At 40.5% G+C, this 17,256-nt stretch overlaps 3 protein-coding genes across 9 annotated transcripts; all 3 read left to right on the top strand.

The window, feature by feature from the left end:
- Positions 1–236: 236 nt before the first annotated feature.
- On the top strand, positions 237–3,027 carry bloc1s2 (biogenesis of lysosomal organelles complex-1, subunit 2). Of its 2 annotated transcripts, none has more exons than XM_035648354.2 (5): positions 237–490; positions 698–814; positions 975–1,094; positions 1,183–1,287; positions 2,181–3,027. In XM_035648354.2, the coding sequence occupies exons 1-5, from the start codon at positions 301–303 to the stop codon at positions 2,210–2,212; spliced, it is 564 nt and encodes a 187-aa protein (XP_035504247.2). In that variant the 5' UTR covers positions 237–300; the 3' UTR covers positions 2,213–3,027. The 2 variants fall into 2 exon arrangements, with proteins under 2 accessions (XP_035504247.2, XP_035504248.1); XM_035648355.2 differs by having other exon boundaries at positions 273–490; positions 678–814.
- A 4,768-nt stretch (positions 3,028–7,795) lies between these two features.
- LOC124850945 lies at positions 7,796–12,933 on the top strand. Of its 5 annotated transcripts, XR_007032053.1 has the most exons (7): positions 7,796–7,909; positions 8,121–8,278; positions 9,091–9,181; positions 9,318–9,472; positions 10,003–10,197; positions 10,914–10,962; positions 11,033–12,933. XR_007032053.1 is itself a non-coding variant. In XM_047336978.1 (5 exons), the coding sequence occupies exons 1-5, from the start codon at positions 8,054–8,056 to the stop codon at positions 11,197–11,199; spliced, it is 687 nt and encodes a 228-aa protein (XP_047192934.1). In that variant the 5' UTR covers positions 7,935–8,053; the 3' UTR covers positions 11,200–12,933. The 5 variants fall into 5 exon arrangements, 2 of the variants coding, with proteins under 2 accessions (XP_047192934.1, XP_047192935.1); XR_007032051.1 differs by lacking the exon at positions 10,003–10,197 and having other exon boundaries at positions 7,798–7,909; XR_007032052.1 differs by lacking the exon at positions 10,003–10,197 and having other exon boundaries at positions 7,857–7,909; positions 8,188–8,278.
- A 118-nt stretch (positions 12,934–13,051) lies between these two features.
- Positions 13,052–17,018, top strand: LOC124850943 (G2/M phase-specific E3 ubiquitin-protein ligase-like). Of its 2 annotated transcripts, XM_047336975.1 has the most exons (9): positions 13,052–13,391; positions 13,710–13,925; positions 14,120–14,255; positions 14,352–14,752; positions 14,976–15,301; positions 15,429–15,610; positions 15,805–15,977; positions 16,273–16,487; positions 16,651–17,018. In XM_047336975.1, exons 1-9 carry the CDS (start codon positions 13,150–13,152, stop codon positions 16,908–16,910), a joined length of 2,151 nt encoding a protein of 716 aa, XP_047192931.1. In that variant the 5' UTR covers positions 13,052–13,149; the 3' UTR covers positions 16,911–17,018. The 2 variants fall into 2 exon arrangements, with proteins under 2 accessions (XP_047192931.1, XP_047192932.1); XM_047336976.1 differs by lacking the exon at positions 13,710–13,925.
- The last annotated feature ends 238 nt before the right edge of the window (positions 17,019–17,256 follow it).

The following is a 17,256-nucleotide window of genomic DNA, read 5'->3' as shown; positions in this document are numbered from 1 at the left end:
AATGAAAATTTGACTTTTTTCATTTAAGTTTTTACTCAAAAGACAAATACATTTGTGGGAAATGATAATGCTATTGTGCAAGTACCTTTTTCACTTTCACATTGACATTATCATTTGAATTAAGTCCCCTACAGGCTTCCATAAGTCTGCGCTACAGCCTCGCACAACACAGGGCGTGGCAGTGCGCGCGAGCAGCGGCCTGGTGCTGCTGAGCGGTGGTGGGGGGCGGGCGTCACGTGACCGTCACGTGAACACTCCGCTCATGTGACCAGGGAGAGAGCGAGTCAAAACAGGAACAAAATGGCAGCAATCGGGGACGAAGCCTCTGCCATGGACAACATCGCCAGGGCTCCAGCGGCTCAGTCGGCGGCTCTGAATCCGGCCTCGAGCGGCGGCGGCGGCAGCGGCAGCGGCAGCAGCAGTCACGTGGAAGCCCCGGAGGAGGCAGCGGCCACCCCGCCGGTCGCTCCCAAGAAGCCGCACACCAACAGTGAGTCACGTTCCCTGGCAGCTTCCGCAGCTTTGCTTATGCTAATAGCACACAGCAACCAATCATTCAATCGATCCTCTGCAACATAATTCAAATTGTTTGCCAATGTCCTTGATATAGTATTTTCTTAAATGTGTCTCTTTTGTTGTTGTTGTTGTTGTTGTTGTTGTCTGTTGCACTTGCGCTGGTCCGTGTGGCCGTGTCCAGGTGATGGAGGCGTGGAGACAGCAGAGGAGGCTGTGGAGCCCGCAGAGCCCGATATCAATGAGTTGTGCACTGACATGTTTGAAAAGATGGCCATCTTCCTGCAAGGAGAACTCACAGGTCTGTTAACACGTCTCTCCTCTTCATTCTCCTGCACTCAGTCACAGCTGCATTATAAAATGAGCCATTTCTGATGCCACTTTTCTCATTTCTAATTTTCATTCTGTACCATTCTTTCCTCATGGTTTACTGGCTCTCGTGTCCCCTTGACTTTTTTCAGCCACCTGCGAGGATTACCGCCTGTTGGAGAACATGAACAAGTTAACCAGTCTCAAGTACATGGAAATGAAAGACATCAGCATCAATATCAGCCGTAACCTGCAGGATCTCAACAACAAGTGTGAGTGACATATGCAAGAGTCTGCACAAATTTTAATACATTTAATTTAATAAAATTAACTCCCGGATGGGGTGTGTTTTTGCATCAGATGCGAGCCTACAGCCCTACTTGGACCAAATAAATCAGATCGAGGAGCAAGTGTCTTCACTTGAACAAGCTGCTTACAAACTGGATGGGTATTCCAAAAAGCTGGGTAAGACATTTAATATACAGAAGTGCAAAACTTATATGTATATAAACTTCAATTTATAACTTAAATATATGCATAAGCGGTTCTGCTCAAGAACATAATTAGTGGGACTGATCCTATCTTAACCTGCAGTGCCTAACATTTGTCTCCCCCTTCTGGCAGTGAGAGTAATTACACAAACTGCGCTCTGCAACGAGGAAAAGCGACACCAGTGATCTGTGTTTGCCTTTGCTGTCGATCACTTTCTCTATTATACAGTAATCCTTCATCTGAACGTAGAGTTTTTTATCTGGAGCATCAACATCTTTTGTTGGATGCTTCATAAGTATATTGAAACAAATGCTCTGAGCCTACTCCCTCTCCACGTCTGGCAAACCAATCCTTAATGCTTGATGTAAAACACATCGCACCATAGACACCATATTTAAAAAATCTGATATTCCAGGATATACAGAGAGATGTCAGTCTTAAGGCTTAATCAGCATTGTGTGAACTCTGCCGACAAGGGCTTGAATGTAACGGACGTTCATTTATATGCAAAAGTCCCAAACTCCAGCCATATGATCAACACAATCAAGTGAAATAAGATTCTTATTAGTTTAGTCTTATTATAAATTATATTTGTGCCATTGATAGTGCACTCCCTTCATGGCATTTGGAATGTAATTGCCTTTTTCTTTGTGCTCTGTATCTGTTCTCGTGCCCAGTGCTCCACGTCTTGCACGTGATGTCCACCAGCAGGTGGTGCTGTTATGCCACAGACAATTCTTTCCATAAATGTTTTTATTGTACAGCCTACCAAGGCAGCCAAACATAACCTGATCATGTTGCGTTTGGACATTATATCTAATGGCTGCTAGAGTGATAAAGTCTCTGATTTGTCTGTATCTTTACAGAGGCCAGATTCAAAAAACTGGAGAAGCGATGAGGAGAAGGAAATGGCAGATTTGGGAGTTATGGTGCCTTCTCACCTTCTTTCACCCTGCCCTTGCCTTAGTCCTTCACTAAAGCTGCGCACAGGATGTTAAGTGAGACTGAAACAACAAACACTTGGAGCCATTTTAACACTTGGATCGACCAAGGAGGATGCAGCTGAACGCGGATGAATTAGTGCCGCAGTGCTTTACTCAGATTGAACTCCACTATCGATGTTTTTTTGCAACAGTTGTGCAGCCAAGACGTACGTGGGAATGTACAGTGTGTATCCACGTTACTTTGCAGATACACCGTATGCTGAATAAATCTGCTCAACGAACAGCAAATCATAATTGAGTGGTGGAATCAGTGTACTAATCTATTAATAATCAAACACTGCAAGTTGGCAGGCACATGTACCAGTACAGTATGTAATGAAATTTGTCAATTGTAGATCATTTACATGAGGAAGCATGCTCATAGATTTGCTTAAATGATGTCCCAGCCCTCCTAATTATTTCAGACAACTAACAGAGAACTCGACTCAGCAATGGTATCCTGAAACCTACATCCATCCATTATTGTTACAGATTCATTTCCCTGAGCAATGTGTGAATAGCTCCACGTTCTGCTAAAGTTATTGAGAGATTACAGTTTAAAAGCTACTGTGTAGAGGGCAGCTGAAAATCACACTAGCTTTGTAGAGAGAATTTTAAGTTTTGTTATTTAAAAAAAAAGACAGACATTTGATATGGGTGAACTATTGTATTTTTTTTGTATTTGGTGATACTGTCACTGAAAACTAAATGAAATAAATTATGATGTGCATATCTTTGCATGATTGTTTTCTAAAAATGAACCTACAGCAGATGGCAGACCTGCACCACGATTAGGACTTGAATAGATGCCTAGTTGATGTATTAAATATTGTATATCTCTGGAAAAACCTGAGCAACTGCTTTCTCAGAACAAGATAAGCTCTTTAAAGAGACAACAGGTGGTAACAGATGACACTTCAAACGCATGGCAATTCAAAGTTAAAAAAAATGAATGGTTGACCAAAGATGTCTGTGCTGCCCTCTGCCTCCTTAGTTTCCTTCTACGCTGGCTGTCCCAGAGCTCTTCTCGCCATGGGCAACACATTACCTAAGGTAATAGGACCTCTCTCCTGAGTGTGTGTGTGTGTGAGAGGGTTTTTCTTTTGTGTTGGTCTATGCCCATGTGTGCGCATGTTTGTGTAAGGCCTAATCTAAAACAGGTCTCTGTCATTAGTCCAGTTGAGGCCCCGGCACAGAGGGATCTCATTATTCATACTGTAACATTATTTACTGTTGCACTGTGATCCTTCCATCGCTCGCTCTCCCTGCCTCTTTCCAGGGCCCTGGGGTATACATTCGGCTCCCCTCCCGATGGCTCTAAAATCAGGTCTATTAAATGATTTTGGGTTGTTTTCTAAAAGCTCAACGTGAGTGCCAGAAGGCAGTCAAGCGTAGAGGCGGAGGTAACATACTAATCATAGGTGAACCTTCCCTATATTGTTCAGTTTGGACCACACTGCAGCGATGTGGCTTGGTTGTGGAAACTTAAAATATTTTGTTTTTAAATGTGTACTCGTGGTTTTCACAACAGGGGAATGGAAAGTACAGATGGAGGAATGTATAGGTTGTTGATTATAAACAAGCATGTACTGTGGAAGTAACTCCACCGACTAATTTACTCGTGGCGCTTAAAAGAAATGGAAACAAAACATGTAAAACTTGTCATAGCATTTTTTACATCCGCTCCACTCTCATTCTTCAATAATGCATATTTTCAAAAGAAAGGGCTGTTATTCTAAGGTGTTGCCTGTACAGAAAAGGAAGCAGTGAAACAAAAGAAATATACGTCAAAAATTACGCAGCCATGTTTAGATAATATCCCAAGTAAGAACGATTGCAACAGCATTTTTCCATGTATTTCCAGTGAAAACCTTAAGTGTTCCCATGTGCCACTGCGTATCCATGTGGAGACTTGACTCTGACGCATCGCGTGGGAAGATTTCATGGTTTTGATAACTGAAAATGTCTTTCACTGATTAGTTTTGTTTGCCTGTGTATTTATATTGTATCTGTGCCATGTGTTTCCCTTTGCACTGTCATATATGAAGGAACGAACCTCTTCAAGCGATGGAAAATGTAACTCTCCCAACTGGATTCTTGTCATTGTTTATGTGATAGTTAGGAAGGGACAGTAGAGTATTCCAGTGTTTTGTACCTCAGGGTGAATAATTTAAAATACTTTTTTTTTTCACCCTCAGTTATGTAACATGGTCATGTTTGACCCTATTTACGTTCTGAATAAGGATGTCTCAGCTGTACTGGGTGATCAACAACCCAATTTTAGCTCTTTTTCTCTTTTCTGATTCCTATCCCCAATTTACATGCTGCTTCCCAGGGCTGAAATACACCACAAACAGCAGGGGACTTGGTGCAGACAATGAGTCCTCCGCAACAATAAAATGATCTTACAAAAACCACAACCCCTTTCCAGCATGCACTACTGTACACACACACACGCACACACACACGCAAAGACTGGGACAATGCACTAGGGATGTCTTAACACATGTCACATACAATGCCAGGTTATGTATCTCTTACACGGGGATGATTCTGATTGAATTACATACATTGTGGCTACAACTTATAGGTATAATCAAGTTAATTTACGATGACGCAAAATGAACCAAAAAGGCCTAACGCAACTGAGGAATTATACCAGTGCAGATCTTTTGAAATGATACAGCCCCCTTTTGATTTGCTCTGACAGACCTAAGGACATTCCCACAATTGTGACTGAGCAACGATGAAAAAAATGTCCCTCATCAGCTGCTACATAGGAGTATGAGGGGCCGTATAGGCCAAAACTCAAACTCACCTCGCATACACAGTATTGAAAATGTTTGGCCTCACACACATACTACTGAAATACTCTCACATTCCCTACTGAACACCTCACACACTTACAAGTGAAAATTAAGCATCACACACTGACAACTGGAAACCTCTCATTCTTATTGTTAGGGACCTCTCATATAATATACTGAACCCCTCACACACACGACTGAAAACAGTACCTCTAACACACACTACTGAAAACGGTACCTCTCACACAAACCACTGAGAACGTTACCTCTCACACACACTACTGAGAACGGTACCTCTCACACACACCACTGAGAACGGTACCTCGCACACACACACCACTGAGAACGTTACCTCTCACACACACCACTGAGAACGGTACCTCTCACACAAACCACTGAGAACGTTACCTCTCACACACACCACTGAGAACGGTACCTCTCACACAAACCACTGAGAACGTTACCTCTCACACACACTACTGAGAACGGTACCTCTCACACACACCACTGAGAACGGTACCTCGCACACACACACCACTGAGAACGTTACCTCTCACACACACCACTGAGAACGGTACCTCTCACACAAACCACTGAGAACGTTACCTCTCACACACACCACTGAGAACGGTACCTCTCACACAAACCACTGAGAACGTTACCTCTCACACACACTACTGAAAACGGTACCTCTCACACACACCACTGAGAACGGTACCTCGCACACACACACCACTGAGAACGTTACCTCTCACACGCACTACTGAGAACGGTACCTCTCACACAAACCACTGAGAACGTTACCTCTCACACACACTACTGAAAACGGTACCTCTCGTACACACACTACTGAAAACGGTACCTCTCGCACACACACCACTGAAAACGGTCCCTCACACACAACACTGAAAACGGTACCTCACACACAAACCACTGAAAAAGGTACCTCTCACACGCACCACTGAGAACGTTACCTCTCACACACACCACTGAGAACGTTACCTCTCACACACACCACTGAGAACGGTACCTCGCACACACACTACTGAGAACGGTACCTCGCACACACACTACTGAGAACGGTACCTTACACACGCACTACTGAAAACGGTCCGTCACACACACAGTATTGAAACTGCTTCCTCGCACACACACACTACTGAAAGGAAGGAAAGGAAGTCAGGTGACCATAAAGTAAGAGCAAATATTTCAAAATAAAAGCCCAGAAAATAGATAGATAGATAGATAGATAGATAGATAGATAGATAGATAGATCGAACTGCAAACTAAGTAAATATTGTGTGTGCAGAGTTGTTAGCCTATTATTAGCACTGATATTTTATTTCATTTTCAACATAAAGCCAAGCTCATGTTTACCCTCTCTACCAGGAGATGCAGTGTTGGGATAGTAACTCTGTTACTTTTGTCAGTAGGCTAACTAGTAGCTACTGTAACATTCTTTTTAAAATTATTTTACTAAATTATCTTTACTGAATAGCTTGTTACTTCATTATTATCTTCGCCATCCATCAGGCGTAAAAGAGGGGATTATGCGTTTGGTCATGGCCTACCTGCTAGTGTCCACAGCTCCCTTGTCTGGACTGAGCTCATCCATCACGTTTGTTACTGTCAGTACAATATAAAAAGAAATGTAAAAAGGCTATATATATATATATATATATATATATATATATATATATATATATAAACCTGTTCAATAAGCACATGCAGAAAACAATATTTTTATCTTCTCTGTCTGCAGTCTCTCATTCACTGCCATAAATGTTTTACAGAAACACACCGCAACCCTGCCATTAACGAATTGTTGGAAACGATCTGACAGTTTAATGGTTTAGCTTAGTTTGTCTTAGGTTGGCCTATATATCTTAAAATGTGGCAAATTCTTGTAAACAAACAAACAAACAAACAAACAGCTCTTTCACCGTCTTCCATATAATTAATAAGCACATCGATGATGTCATTGGACTGTGACGTGGATTGACTTGATACATAACATCAGCAGAAGACAGAGTCTGTACGTTGATGTCAGGAATATAATTTATTTTATTGCATTTTAGATTAGTTTCCATAGTTTCCAATGTCCAGAGTTTATAAAATGACTTTGCTGTTTTAAATGTTATTGTTGCCGCAACATTTAGTTATATTTAGGCTAAAATGAATTGGGCTATTATCCTGTTCTTAATTTATTCTTTCAGAAAGTAATCGCATGATTCCGGCCGAGATAATAACAACAGGGTTAAAATAAAAGTTATAGGCATTACTAATGGCAGCATTTGAAAGTACACGACACTGAGTAGATGGCAGTATGAGTGTATTTACATGTGTGCCTGGTTTGTATGTCTATAACTGTTACTCTAGTTCATATGCCAACAATTATCCAGGTCTTGATATAGATGTATTGAATTATGATTATTTCATTTGCTATATTATGGTTTATTTGGATCCTAGTTATATACAGCATGTTTTTACTTAGTATTTACACTGCACCTTCATCACTGTATCATATCATTATCATCATTCACCCTCAACTCAGAGTCAAACCTGCATGTCCTACTGTCCTAACTCTGCTGTATCACATATTTCACTATAATATCAAAATCATTTCATGCTTACATCTATGGGCACTGTATTTCACCCATGTGTGTGCGTAAGGATTCTTGCTGATACGGAAGTCATTGTGATGAAACGGAAGTCATTGTGATGAAACGGAAGTCATTGTGATGAAACGGAAGTCATTGTGATGAAACGGAACACTAGAATGGCAATGCCGGCAAAAATTTAATGGTGCTGATACCTAACATTTATTGAAAGTGTCTTTATTTTCATTTAAAATTATTTTGCTATATATATTACACAAACGACAATGAAAATATATATATATATTTTTTGAACTATTTCGGTAGTACATTATCATATTGACCGCACGGAATGTCGCTATTAATTTTTCCAGCAGTTGATCTTGGTGGCTTAGCAACGATCATTATTCTATTTTCAGATTTTCCGTCGGTGGATCTTTGCTATCATTGTCTCAGTCTGGAGTGCTATTTACTTTGCACTTCTAGGACACGCAGCCTCGACAGCCTCCGGTGCTGCTGCAACCACCGGTGGAAGAGACACGGAGATTCATCTCGACGAAAACATGAACTGTGCACCGTAAGTTTAATTTCCCAACGTTTGCTGACCTCCAAATTAACCAGTGTAATGACTTCAGTAATAAGAACCAACGTGTATTGCTGCAAAGCAGCCGTGAAACGCACCAGCTGATAAGCTAATATTATCGCTAGCTAGCATTAGCATCGTATTTTGTCAAACTTAATGTTAGAACCCAGAAGTGTAGTTAAATAATGATAGCTTGTGACTATATTTGCACAGTTAATACATTTGAACTTTATGGATTTAACGGGGCCGTTGTCGCCTGGGTGCAGAGCCCACTCCACAGAGTTGAGTGATTGAAATGGAGATATCAGGTAAGTTACGTTAACGGTAATGAGGGTGTGTTAACTGGTAGAGACGGCTGGTAACGTTAATGTAGGGACAGATGCTCCTAACGTAACAGAGCTTCAGTGTTGTACAGGGGCGGACTGGACATCTGGACAGAACGACCGACGGCCCAGCTGGTATTTGGATACGATGTTTAGTTATTGCATGCTTGTTTTGTTGTGCGCGTGTAACGTGCTCTGTCAGTCGAGTGTTTTGCTGCGCACACGCCGACATATTAGCAGGCGTGCTCGCGGTACCAAACTACGAGCTCTGGCGTTTAGCGTCATCGCTAACGCGAATGTCATATATCCGAATGTTGGGAGTTCAAAGTCGCCTTATGACATATGATACTCATCTTCCGTCTGTTCCTTCTGCACATTGTAAGCTCTGTAAAGGTAGATAAAGGCAGGACTTAAACCTTCTGTTTAGGTTGGCTGTTATGGTTACATTTTCTTTTGTAACATTTTGCTTCTGTTCTGAAACAGGTCGAGGGAAATGTTGGAATCTGCTGTAAGACAGGTCCTCATCTGTCTGTTATTTTATTAAGGGGACACATTCGTACTGACAAAATCATAGGTAAGTCTACAGGGAAAATGAAAAGATGTGTTAAATTCTGCAGCTGAACAGATCACACCTGATAGTAATTATATGTACTTAATAAATTAATATGTGGACATGTTAAGTAACATTAGAATAAAATATGTTTATGCAGGATCAACTGCAGCAATGAGTCTGGAGGGGGAAGCTACTACAACAGCACTGGAGAAGATGTTCGGCAGTCGTCTTCACACCATCAGACCTTCTCACTCCCTCATCCTCCACTTTGCACCAACACACTGGGTTCTCCTTCCTTTGGATTTACAGCAGGTAAATATTATGTGAAGGTGAAAGAATGAGTACAGCTTAAACTAATGCAGCCTAACACAGCAGCTGCAAACCTCACTGATAAAAATTAAGTGGACAAAACATAAGAACGACCTCTCAGTAGTACACATTTTAATTCAACTGCAAACTCATAAATAACCATGAAGTTAGAATATCTCCTCAAAAACATTTTGAACAAAAAACATTATAAACTTCATGAATACAGAATTCATTGCAGGGCTCTTATATCAGATGCATTAATTTAACTTGGTGTACATTAGTGCTGCAGCTAACGATTATTTTCATTGTTGATTAATCAGACGATCATTTTTATTCGTTTTTTGGACATTTTTAGTGTCTGATATGGTAAAAATGTCAATCAGCTTTTCCCAAAGCCCAAGATGATGTCTTAAAATGTCTTGTTTGGTCCACAACTCTAATATATTCGATTTACTGTCATATACAAGGAAATAAACCAGAAATTTTTTACATTTAAGAAGCTGAAATCAGAGAATTCAAATGTTCATGCGCAGCAGTGAGCGAGACCAGTGTGAGCCCCCGCCAGCGGCACGAGAACACGCACGACCGGGCTGAGAGACAGACCCAAGTGAGAGAAGAGACGTTGTCTGATCCGCGGGGGTTGAAGCGCCCTGTGCAGGACTCAGCGCCCAGAGTTCTGAAGCTCTGCTGCGCCACAAACAGCTGTTCACCTGATTCATCAGAGTTCGGTGAAGCTCGACTCAGACAGAACCGTGAACCGGAGAACAACACGCCTTTGTCGTGATGGTCGTGATTGACAACGTCTCTCGTTGATGAGTCCCAGCTGCCAGAGCGCTGAGCTGTTTATTCCAAATGTATCTTAACGCATGTTCAAATTCAGCACTGAGCTTTCTTGGACCCTAAACAGCACACACGCCAAGTGTGAGACTGATAAGATGAATGGTTCTCAAGATGTGACTGACAGACAGATTTCTTGAATTATTTGTAAGATTAGTAAAGCGATGTCTCCAGCAGAGGAGAGCAGCCTCTCTGCTGCCCTTAAAAATATATATATATATATATATGTCTGATTTCTTTGAGGAATACAAAAAATTATGGTGGAAATTAAATGAAAATCAAAATACAGAGAGAAATGCGGTCTTAAAAAATATGAGGAATATATACAGTGCCACACAATTATTTAAAAGAGCATAAAGCCTCTTAAATTGCTGTCAAAGTTCACCAGATTGATCGATTTAACTATGAAATGCACACAATTTTCTTGCAAGTAGCTCTCGGATGAAGAAAGGTTGGAGACCCCTGCTCTACACAATACAAGAAAAAATTGTTTGTTTTTCACAGGTTTTCTATGTACTAGATTATGATTTTATACTATATTGTCTTTACTTTTGGGTTTCTTCACAAATGTACAAATTGTGAACTACATAATCTGCTTTTTCAACAGGCTTCTCTGGGCAGTCTTGCATTTGAAGTTGGTTGCCGGACCATTGATGGTGAGGTCTGTTCTGGTATCAAGGAGAAGCTGAATCACTGAATGTGATCTAAACGTGTTTCCTTCTTTAGCAAAAGGCATCAGCCCTCATGGAGTCACTGAGAGAGGACTACATCACATCATCAAAGACAACGAGAGCCGAGCTGCGTCGTCCTCCACTACACCTGCCTTCCTTTCCACATCCTGCCACGGATCACCAGGGACCGTGCCTGTCTCTCACACAACATTCACAGTTTAACACAGGACTAAACTGTAATAGTTTACAGGTTCAGATTATTATTAGTCAAGACAAAGTCAGATTAAACTCTCCATTTCATATTCATATGAACCAAAGAGGTTACATACCGAGTCCCATTTATTTATTGTGAGATATAGTTTGATGAAATCTGGTGAACAATCAGGCTATGAGCCAAAGATCAATTGACTAATATTTAGTAATTTAGCCTTTTAAAGGTTTTGTAAACATTGCATGATGTTTGTTCTTACCTTTTTCACTAATTACTTTTGCATATTGTAGTCAGTTGAGAAAAAACGTGTTTATTTTCTCATGATTGTCTACGTGTGCATTTTGATCTAAAGCCTGAAGCAAATTAAAACATTTTTCTAATAATAAAATAGCTAATTTAAGATTGCATAGTTTTTGTTGGAAGTAGGCTCTCTGGGTGCCTTTTAGTTTTAAATGGATAATCATTTTTTTCCTTTTGACCATTTGGTACATTCACATACTTATTCTAAAAAGTTCAATTCTTGTGCTTTGAGTTTTGGTGGTGCAGTTAACTCTTAGTTTACATTTTTATTGCAATATGTTTCTTATCGTCTTAACTGCAGTTCCTGAATATAAGAATACATTAATAGTTTGTATATTTAGGAATGTTGGTTAATAGTCTTGCAACTTCTGTATGCAGGCCTAACAGTTAAAGCAGTATCTGAACTTTACTGCTGTTGTAAGTGTTTTCATACAGTAAGACACTTTGTGATTATTTAGTAGTTTGTCACCCAAACGAGACCATTCATAAACATTGTAAATTCCTCCTTTTGGAAACTGTCTACTGATGACGGACACGTGAGGGTAAGGGATTTTTCTAATCCAACAGATGACCTGCATGACAGCTGTTTAATGATAGTGCCTGGCGATTTGGACACAATATCTACAGTTAATAATGATATTAACATCAAAAAGTTGATATAGCAATGATGTAGAGAGCTGCCTAGTCGTTCACTTGTCACAACTCAATTTCTGGCTGATATCAGTTATTTCTACTGTTCCTGTTTTTTGGGCACTTCTCAGGCTCATACTTTTGAGGCTGTGGTCCGTTATATGCATATGAATATACATTTTCAACCTCTTAGTGTCAAAATAAGCATTGTGATCCATATAAATCATATTAAACTGACTGTTTAACCCGAGCCTACGTTACGTCCGTTTAGTCGGTTTTTGATGCGAGAGTAAAATATCGGGGAAAAACTACTCCAGATGTCGCTATAGTGTATATTTGTGTATATTTTTATGAATTCATACACAATTTTCCTACACATTGAGTAACATGGTTTTGTGATACAGTAGGTTGCGATAATGCTTCCTCTGGTTGCAAGTCGCCATTAAAAAGAAGAATGAAATGGAAGTCATTATAATGAAAAAAACCTAAAAAGCGCCAACTATGTTGGTAAAGCCAAGACTTGCAATATAATCTCAGACTTAACAAAGGAATTAGGATTCAATGAGTGGGTTACAAGTCCAACCGTTTTAATGCCAGCTGTACCACCATGGTTACTGCCTCAGCCAGTTGATTTTTCCATATCGAAACAAGTACATCCAAGCAAAAATGTAATTAATATGCAAGCTAATGTAAACCCTGCTTCATGACAGTTGTGGGTATTGTGTACATTTATTTACTGATTGTTCTAAGACGCCAGAGAATAGAATAACAAGTTGTGCTTTATATTCCATGATTAAAAGTTAAGGTGTCTAAAAGATGAACTCATCCTTTATCTGTGTATACTGTATATTTCTGAAAGATGGTGTTAAAACTCATATTCACATATCTACAACAAACTGGACTAATAAAAAGAATGTAAGGAAATATAAAAATTAATACAGTAGGTGGCGCTAATACTCTGACTGTTTGCAAGTCGCCATTGAAAGAAGAAGAAGAAGAAGCGCCAACTCTCAGAAAAAGTTAATGGCAACATGGCAAGTCACACCGATCATCTGAATCAGGCAGCAGCGTTAATAAGTAGCATATTAACAAATGCGCAGCAGGCTCCCTCACCCGCCGGGAGGAGTAACTTCCACTCGGTAGATGGAGAGATAGCCACTCTTTTCCGCCAGGCCAACTCCACCGATAACGGCTCAAGGCCACAGCCGTCATCAAATCGTCATAGAGTTCGGCAAAACTTTAGCTCATGGGCCGCTGGAAGCAGGAGGAGGAGGTAAGATTATTTCAGTTAAATGTTAACTTGTTTATTAATAATATGTTTACCTACCTCTTTTATTCAACATTAACGCAGCTCTTGGAAGAGCCAGGTGAGGTGTCACCCATTCATTCTCTCCTCAGTCATCCTCCCACTAGCTGCAGCTGTTGTCTCTGACCAGCAAAAGTAGTTTACTTTCACTGCCTTTAGTGGCCTTTTTTTTTTTTTTTTACCTTTGTGGCAACGAGCATTGTTTCCATTGATAGTGCAATTACATTGTCATAATTGCATTGTATAATGACAACAAGGTTTTACTCTTCTTGCTTCCTTTTTTAGACCCACTTCTGTAGAGTACCATGACTCTTTTAACAAGGATGTCATTCTACTCCCTGACCCCACATGGGAGTTTGTATGCAAGCAAAGGTCCAAGCACTTCTTGCATGAAAATGGTCACATCCTCAGTGCATTTGAGTTTCATAAATCCTGGAACCAGTCGACTGTATTCCAACAGATTCGGGATGAGTTTAAACCCAGAATTCCTGATGATGTGAGGTAGGCTTGATTCTGCACAATGATGATGTGTAGAGGAGTCTCTGGTAAAGACGTTGTTCTTTTAATTCATGCTATATTAAAAAGCTTTATATACCTGGTAAATTATAGTATAATTACATTATATGTAACTGGCATATAAGATGTGTCAGTTAATGTTTTATTAATTATGTGCTTATTATCTGTCATCTCTTCAGCCTGCAGTTTCTAATGGCCTGTGGTAATAAACTTGTGAAACCTAAACTAAAAGAAGGTCAAGAGTTGGATGGTCACATGCTCCATAAGGTCTTCAGGTCAAAAGCCTTGTATGTCAAACCATCAGTTGCTATTCTTGTAAGTTTACAAGTTTTTGTAATACAACTTTGTTTGAAATTTTTGAATACAACTAATATCATTGTAAGCAAAAGCCTATTTTTCTCTCTCGATAAGCGTTACAACAGCGATACTGATGATCAGTCCAGTGCTGTGCAGGAGGGTCCCAGCACTAGATCCAAGTCAAGGGCCAATCAGCTCATAGAAGAGGGTGGTGCCGTTATGCTGGATGACACAGCCACCCCCAGCCTGCCACTCAACTGTGATCTTCAGACCACAATCTCTCCGCCTCATACCAACAACTCCAGCTCCAGCTCTCTCCTACCCAATCAAAATGCCAGCGTTGATCCAGTGACAAGTGTCACTATGATGACTTCATCTGTCACAGTCTCCAGCTCGACCAGTGTCCCCACATCTGACTATTCGTCATATGTTACCTTAATGAGAGATTTCTCAGATTTATCGTCAGATGATGAGGACTTAAACCGTGCAATAGTAGCTAGCCTTGAAACTGAACAGTAAGTTATCATTTGATATAGTTATAAACCTAACCAGACTGTTAAACCTACTAATCTAAAATGCATCCAAGTTTATTCCATGTTCATCTAAATACATTATATAGTGAATTTTCATTACAATTTTTATTGTAATGCAATACATGTCCCTTACACATGGCCTGTCCCTTCAGGTAAAACAATAGATATTTAAGTGCTATTCCTGGTTATGTTTCTGTTTTTTCAGAGCCCAGGCCACCCAGATGCACAATGCCTCTGCTAAGGAGATCCTCTCAGAGTTGGCTGAGAAAATCTCAACAAATATCCGCTGTAAATTTAATATAAACCGCTCTGCAGTCTTGGATGGTGCCTTCCGGGGTTTCAATCGGGCCACGTACAACCCCAATGCCACAATGAACATCAAATTTTCGGATGATCTAGGGAGGAATGAAGAGGCAGTGGATTTGGGAGGACCAAGGAGGGAGTTCCTACGCCTTCTAATGGAAGCGTTGATAATGAGCTCCATGTTTGAGGGATCCGCTTATAGTCAGAATCTGGCACTTGATATTGCAGGTAATTGTTGAGCACTGTGTTCCGTAAATTCAAATCAAATTACAAACTACTAACTATGGTCAATTACAAAAGTCACCGTTGCCGTTTAAACTATAGAGATCTTTCCAACCACAAACTGACTTTACAGCCCACAGAGAGGACCGCTATTTCCTTGCTGGAAGAGCTGTCGCTGTCAGTCTTGTTCATGGAGGGCCTCCACCTACTTTCCTCTCCACAACACTATTTGACTGCTTGGCTGCAGGCAGCCATACAACCAAGCCAGTGATGGAGGACATTGCAGACACAGACATCTACAATCAAGTGAAAAGGGTCAGCTTTATCATAACACAGCTTTTCAAAACTACATATTAACAAATTCAGTTTTTGGGGGGGGGGGGGGGGGGGGGGGGAATGCTCCTGTGTGCTGAACTAAAGCATAGTAAACACGTGTCATGCTAACCATGGATTATCAAGGAAGTTTAATCTGTTTTCAATAGCTTTTCCATACAAAATTTTCATTTCAGGTGTCCCAATGTTCTACATTTGAGGACCTCATTGCTGCAACTCAACCGATGCAGGATTATTTGGCTAACGCAGGGTGTCTTCGTCCACTGAGAAAGATTGAGGACAAGGAACAGCTTGTTCGTGATATCATCATGTTTCAAGTTGTGCACCGGGTTGAAGCCCCATTCCAAAGGTATTTCCTGTTTTTCTTTCTCTTTCTCTCTCTTTCAGCAAAGACAAACGACTGTCTAGCTACAACATGAAGGTCAGTCAGTTGAGATAGTTTCTAGAACTACTTATCATCTGTCATGTTTGTCTGGCCTAAAGTGAAGCATGCAACACTCTGTTATACTTTTAAGATGTGCAGAATCTTCTTAAATGACTGTCTGAGGACCCATATGCATGATGTTTAGCTTATTTTCAGTCTTAATCGTATGAAGTGAGAGTGCTCATCACTGAATTACAAATTTCTCTCTTCAATGAAAAAGGTTCCAAGAGGGGCTTAAAACCCTTGGGGTTTTGGAGAAGCTCCAGAAGAACCCAGACAGCTTCCGCCCTCTATTCTGCCACCAGCAATCAGGACTGACTGCTGAGATAATGGATGATTTGTTCACCATCCATCTATCTTCACCAGGCAGCAACAAGAGGAGAGCAGAGGAGGTAGTGGTTCCTTTCTGGAGAGACTACCTTATTGATGTGGAAGGTAAGAGCTCTGGTTTGTAAAAAAGTACATCACAAGTTGCAGTGTACATTAACAATCACTGACATGTACCTTATTATTGACATAGATCCATTTCTGCTAGTACATGTACTTTTGGATACAGTCAATGGAGCCAGAAAAATTGATATTTTCCTTTTTTCCAAAGATGAAGAGGGTCCTTCCAAACTTGAGATAATCCTTGCCTTCGCCACAGGAGCAACAGTGATTCCACCAATTGGCTTCATCCCTACACCATCTATTGGTTTCCTACATGAAGAGGAGTATGGAGACTCTGCTGTGTCAAACCTTCCTATCGCAAATACATGTATTAACTGTCTCAAGCTGCCTTTGCACAGCTCCTACTCTGTGTTCAAGGACAAAATGGACTTTGCCTTTGCCAATACACACGGGTTCGGCAGAGCTTAAATTGTTGTAGACAGAATAATGTTGTTATACGGTAAAAACTGTTCGTTTGATGACTTCTTTAGTAGCAAAGGAAGCAGTGGGATCACTGTTAAGTTCTTGTAATGTGAGAATATTTTATGGAAAACAACCAACATTTTATTTTTACTTTTTTTTTATTTATTTCAAAGATGGGAGCAGAGAACAAACTTTTTATGACATTTCATTTGAAATTGAACACATCCCACATGTTCTGTCTGAATTGTTCAAGGCATTGAGACCAGATACATTTTAGGGTAAGTAGCCTTACTTTAAAAAAAAGAAGCACTTTTCAGTGTTTGTGTGCAGTTGCATAGGTCTCTGGTGTTCC

The sequence above is a fragment of the Scophthalmus maximus genome, chromosome 13 (assembly GCF_022379125.1).
Source record: "Scophthalmus maximus strain ysfricsl-2021 chromosome 13, ASM2237912v1, whole genome shotgun sequence".
NCBI classification, from domain to species: Eukaryota; Metazoa; Chordata; class Actinopteri; order Pleuronectiformes; family Scophthalmidae; genus Scophthalmus; species Scophthalmus maximus.
This window is presented reverse-complemented; position numbering and strand designations above follow the sequence as displayed.